Genomic DNA, 6,000 nt, shown 5'->3' with positions numbered 1-6,000 from the left:
AAGCTATGCTGAGATTGTAACGGATCAATGGGTTAAAAAAAACTAAACTGGATGGGATAAACGTCAAGCTTGGAAAATGTTTCAAGCCATGATAAATCAAAACGAGGGGCAAGAATTTAAAATTTCAAATTTTATTTGGTGTATATTTAAAATGTAGGCTCAAGTAGATTGAATCACTGTTATCAAAGTAACCTTTACAGCCTATATCACCCTTTGCAGGATCCTGCGGAAATCATGCACAGCCTAATGCTGAAGACTTAAAGTCTTTGACTTTTCAAAATAAAAACCGAATAATGTCTTGCGACATTCTTTCTGCAAAATTCTTTGGCATTTGCAAACGAATTGATTTCTTTTGTCGAGTTTTGATAAAAGTGTGAAAGGAAGGCTTGAGACAAACGTAATGATTTGAAATCAAGAGCGCCTGGTTTTATCCCAGAAAGCTAAATATTAACAAGCCCTATTAATGTCTATACGTGAATGACAATAATGTACTGTAATAAAATGATGATGAGAATGTTCAGTTGTTCACGAGTTTTACTATTTCCACAATAAAAATAAGTGCAAAATATATTGCCACGCTTTGCCAGGCAGTAGATCTACGCTTTAGGTGACGAGGGAACCTTATCTTTCACACCCAGGATCGTGTTGGGACGACCTTTACCCTTTGCGTTGCTGCAGGCGTTAAAAATGCCATTAACTCGATTGTGGTTCTTGCGTCATCTGCGCGTGTGATTGTCTCTTACCATACGACCCCACGTGTGTCATTGACGATCGATTTGTCCCCGTTTTATTGTTTTGGGGAAATGAGTAATTTGGTTGAAGAGTGCTTTCACATTGAAAAACTGCCATGCATTGTTCTATTTTGTGCTTGCTTTTTTTGTCAAAATGAAAAGGAACTTTTCATGATTTTTAAGTGAAATTATCTCACGAGATTAAGCCTAAAAACTCGCTCAGTACTTTCTATATTTAGAAAGCAGATAGTTTTCTTTTGAGCCTTAAATTACATCCTTTATATAACGCATAATAGCTGACATTTTAAACCTCACACCACTAAGTTTACTTTTAAAATATCAAGTTTGTTTGGTCAGATTCGCATTCAATCAATGAATGTAATTGCTAGTTTTTAGCAGAAGAACTTGAGATTTTGATGGGTTCACAGCCAAGGTCACCAAATGCAAACATTAGCGAAAACTAAACTTTAAATTGCAACGCATGGCGGCCAAGCGTTGACTGAAATTCTGTGATGTGCGCTTTTGGAGGCTTTGCAACGTTTGGCCAATCTTTGTTGGTACAAAATGCAACAAAAGTTTGAAGGTGTTTTGCCTCAAAAGCTAGTGATGACAAATGACGCACTATAAAATTGCATACTGCTTGAATATTTTGCCAGGCAAGTCAGTGAGAAAAGTGCTGAAGTTTGTATGTAGGTTATGCAAAACGCATAGCAGGCATTATTCAATTGCAAACAGCCCTGATTAATAGTCATGAGTGTCAACAGACAAAGGGTTTTTAACTGCAAATTACTTCACTAAGCCTCTAATCTGAGCCTGGAGTTCATTCGGATCATTACGTTTTAAAAGTGAAGTATTTTTATCTGGGCTTACTTTGGCTAAAAGCCACAACCTCAAGGTTACAGTTCAAGAAATTTCGAACATGAAAACAATAGTAAAGATGACAGATGGCTCTTTAGCGTTGCGCTAGATATGTAAACCTATTAGCCGATGATATATTAGACATACCAATCACTGTGTCTGGTTCATCTGAAAACAACGTTTTGTGTAGGCAGTGTTTAGCACCTTTCTTAAATTTTCCAACACCAATATAATGTTGCCATCCGATTAAAAGACTTCGTCTGGAGTTTTTTTCAAATATTTTATTAATTAAAATTTAAGTTGATGATTTATCTGCACTCTATGCAGAAGCAAATTGACAAGCAGCTTATTGCATTTTAATGCTTTGTTTTTGTTGAAAAAAGTTTCAAAAACGTACCAAAAAAGAAAATTAATATATGGAAAAGCATTGAATGCATGTCTAAATGTGATACATGTTGGCCATTCCCATTCTGTTTTTCGTAAAAATGTCATAGCAAGAAAACAAATAAATAAGTAAACTAACACGATAGCGGGTTCAAACGGGTCGGAAACAATACGTTCTCATGCTTCCAGACCATCTATTAGCTCCATGTTTCTACAATACGACACCAATATTTCAAAAAACTGTAAAGCTTTTGTTTGTTGGAGAGATTTTTGTGCATACCAGCCAGCTTATTTCAGTCATGTGTTAATTCATCATTATTTTTGGTTGAGCAATAATAATACTTTTGAAGTCAGAATTATTTTCAAAGCACGATGTCTAGTTGAATCCTTACGTTACTGAACGTTGAAAAAACGTTAATATTCAACTAAACTATTTAGTATGCTCATGAAAGTGCGATTTTATCTGTCCAATTCTTATGATTCCGTAAAATTATACGAGTGCTCGAGCGTATATTCGCAACCGCAACCTCATTAGAATCAATAATTGTCAAACAAGAACTCGAAACTCGGTTGAAAGCAACACTTAGTTATTGATGAAGTGTAACCAAATGTAATCTTACGCCATGCTGGCATCTTTCTCCTAAAAGAAGCAGAGAAAAATTTAGAAACAACTATGACCGAAATTTTGCTGACAACTATCTGAAGCTATCCAGAATTAAGAAGCTTGTTGCGCTGTAGGCCTAAACAAAAACTTACAGGACTTAGAGTCAAATTATGGACTATTGTAAGCTGGGTAGACCATGTTCGGATAGAATACGGTACTCCACTTTTCTCTTGTGTATAGCCTACTATTATGCCGCATTACATTATTGTTATGTATTTTAGTTTATTTGCATTGAAACGATGTACTTGGTTTTCGTTTCCCCAGGTCTTCTCTTTTGCTTTGTATTCATCCGCATGCTTTTGTTAATTGGCACTTCTCGTTTTGGGCTTACTTTGCAGGTTTCACACTCAGGGTTGCCATATTGGCCTTTTTACGGCCAAATGTCAGAAATTTGGCCTTTTTGAAAAGTGTTTGGCTGGACAATTTTTGTTTGGCCGCTTGGCCTTTTTTAGTTTCCCGATTGGCATTTGTTTGGCCTTTTTTTCTTTTGGTTTTCATAGTTCTTTTGGGTATCCCTAGCAACAGTGAAAAGTTTTGGTGTAGCGTTTTACATCATGCCCATTTCAAAGACCTTGCTAGCTATGCTTTAACATGTCTCTGCATCCCTGTCAGTAATGCAATAGTAGAGAGGATTTTTTCATTACTTACTGCAGTAAAAATAAACACGAAACAAAATGCAGACTGAGCTTTTGGAAACGATTTTGCGAATACAAACGGACATGCTGCTGAATGGAAAATGTTGCACAAACTTTGATGGCAGTGCCATAATAATAAGGCGTTTCACATCTGATATTGTTTATGGTGAAACTAGCAGTAACGAAATGGCAGAGGCGCTAGCTTTCCTAGAATAAGGAGTGTTCATTGTGGAAAGATGTTGGACTTAAATGCAATTGATTTCTCTGATTTTGCAGTGTTGGGTGTTTACTGTAGCCTACAAGTAATTATATTGGGTATAAATATTGTATATATATACTATTTCATATTGCATTAAGTGATATGCCAATATTAACTCCTTCTCACTAGTCACCTGGGTCTCACTGGTGGACGTTAATGGCTTTTTAGTCTACAGGATGATGCTTAGCCTAATGTTGTATGCATATTTCAGCTGTATTGTAATTGCAGTGATGTACGCGCATACAAAAAATATTGACGCCGTCAGCGCAAACGCAAACGTTCGAAAAACTATTCGCCGCATGCGTCAACGCAACTTGTAAAAAAAGTTGGCGGCGTCAGCGTTAGCGCATAGCCTACACTAGCGCAAACTCATTTTGTTTGTTAGGTGCCAAACATTCACACGGTATAAACCACTCGAAACAAATAAGTTTTATTTTGAATTTCCACGAAGAAACACAAGCATCTGAAAGTGTTCATCTGACATTTTGCTGCGTTTTGGTTTCAATATGTCTTTGCCCATTGAAAACATTCTTTCCACCGCAGCACTGGAAGGTATTGGCGTGTTGTAGCGAAAACAAGTATTTTGGAAATCTTTCGTTGGAAAAGCGCCCACGGTTAATGGTCCTTTGTGTGGCCTCGCTTCCAAGTACGTTTTTACAACCTCGTCTATGCTGTCTTCGCCAGTGTCCTCATAAAGAGCATGGAGTAGCCCACGGGGTTCGTTGTCGCTGGCTTCCTTCGTCTGGTTGCAGTGGCTCTCAGCCTCAGAGTTTTTTAACAACTTTGATATGTGGCGAGTGGCCATTTTTCGAATTTCCACTGGATTGACATCAGGCAACCAATCGAGCCACCGCGAAAGCCTGTAATTCGGATGTGTGGCGCTGGCGAGTATGGAATCCGCATCAGTAAACAACCGTCCAAACCTGTAAAGTCAATGGTAACTTTTTCACAAACGAAACTTGCTTACATTAATTTTACAGTACAGTGTAATTCTGTTTATGCAATTTAATTGTGGATTAAAACTATTGCTCAGTACTCACCTGTTTTTTATACCCTGCACAAGGCTTTTATGAAGCGGAGAACAGTGTTCGAGGCCACTTATTCCAGCAAACGCATTTAGCAGACTTGCTATTGTGGGCAGAAGAAGACCCATATATGCTCTTACTACGCTACATAGCCTACAACAAGAATAACCGGCAAAGGCAAAGTAATGTACTACATATAACATACAGAGTACAACATCATGCAAGCAATCACGGTCGGAGACCAAATATTTGAGTTTGTTTAGATACATAGGCTGCACTGCTCATTGCCTGAGAAGTTTCTGATTTGCCCCAAAATACAAGACTTAACTAATATAAATTAAAGTGCTCACGATTGCTTACAAACGCCTTCAACACTGCTTGACTAAAAATACTTCACACTACGAAGCCAAGTCATTGTTTACATTTTACATGGATGACATTACCAACCTACCTACTTGCTTGCTTACATTACATTCCTGTTCTGACCCGTAATTTACTAATTTCTCAGTAGGCCTAAGTTGTTTTAACTAATTCTTTCTTTTTTTCGGCAAGGCTTCAGTCTCCACGTGGGACTCTAGCGTCAAAGGCAGAAGTGCGATATACAAACAAACTCCAGCTGACTGAACAATAGATGACACTGTGACACAACACTAGAACAATGGGCAATTGCAAGAGTCAACATATCGCAGTTTGACAAAAAAAATTGCAAACAACAACCAAAACATTAAAAAGTATGCGTTGACGCTATGCGCTAAAAAACCGCGAAAACTATACGGCGCAGCCTCAAGCGCAAACTATCCAAAAAAATGTGGCCGCAAGCGTTAGCGCAAACAAAAAGTCTACGCCGCAAATATGCGGCGTAGAATTTGCGGCGCATACGTACATCTCTGTGTAATTGTTTCCATACCTATCTGTTTGTATTATATGGATTGCATTTTTTCAGGAATTTTACTAAGCGATTCTTCTTTAACAGATAACATGTAAGTTAGAACAATAGAAACTGGGTAAATATTATCTAATTTGTTGTTGAAAGTAAGTGCAAAAACACCACTGATTTCAACAAAGAGAACAAAACCTCAGGTTTGGCCTTTTTTTCTATAATTTGGCCTTTTTGGGGGATGCATTTGGCCTTTTTTGTTTTATCAATCTGGCAACCCTGTTCACACTATGTCTTGGTTGTGCAATTTTATAATAAAACAGAATTCCAGTATGACTCTGATTGAATGAGCTAAGTACACAACAATTATATTAATTATTTCAAAATTACACAACAAATCTATTCTGTTTCTCGGAAGCCGATTTGTCAATCGCAACTGCTCGCTGTACCAGTGAGTGCTCAGCCTTGTGCTGATAGCCGGGAAGCAGTGGCGTAGCCAAGGGGGGGGTTTTGGGGGTTACAACCCCCCCTTTGGCACGCGTGTGACGTCACGATATTGAGAATGAT

At 37.9% G+C, this 6,000-nt stretch overlaps 1 protein-coding gene across 1 annotated transcript; it reads right to left on the bottom strand.

Moving 5' to 3' along the window:
• Window positions 1-3,961: 3,961 nt before the first annotated feature.
• LOC145783932 (uncharacterized) lies at window positions 3,962-4,852 on the bottom strand. The gene is made up of 2 exons (XM_082595693.1): window positions 4,572-4,852; window positions 3,962-4,454 (listed from the first exon to the last, which is right to left on the bottom strand). The coding sequence occupies exons 1-2, from the start codon at window positions 4,823-4,825 to the stop codon at window positions 3,962-3,964; spliced, it is 747 nt and encodes a 248-aa protein (XP_082451819.1). The 5' UTR covers window positions 4,826-4,852.
• Between the last annotated feature and the right edge of the window lie 1,148 nt (window positions 4,853-6,000).

Source organism: Aplidium turbinatum, chromosome 15 (assembly GCF_918807975.1).
Source record: "Aplidium turbinatum chromosome 15, kaAplTurb1.1, whole genome shotgun sequence".
NCBI lineage: Eukaryota > Metazoa > Chordata > Ascidiacea > Aplousobranchia > Polyclinidae > Aplidium > Aplidium turbinatum.
This window is presented reverse-complemented; position numbering and strand designations above follow the sequence as displayed.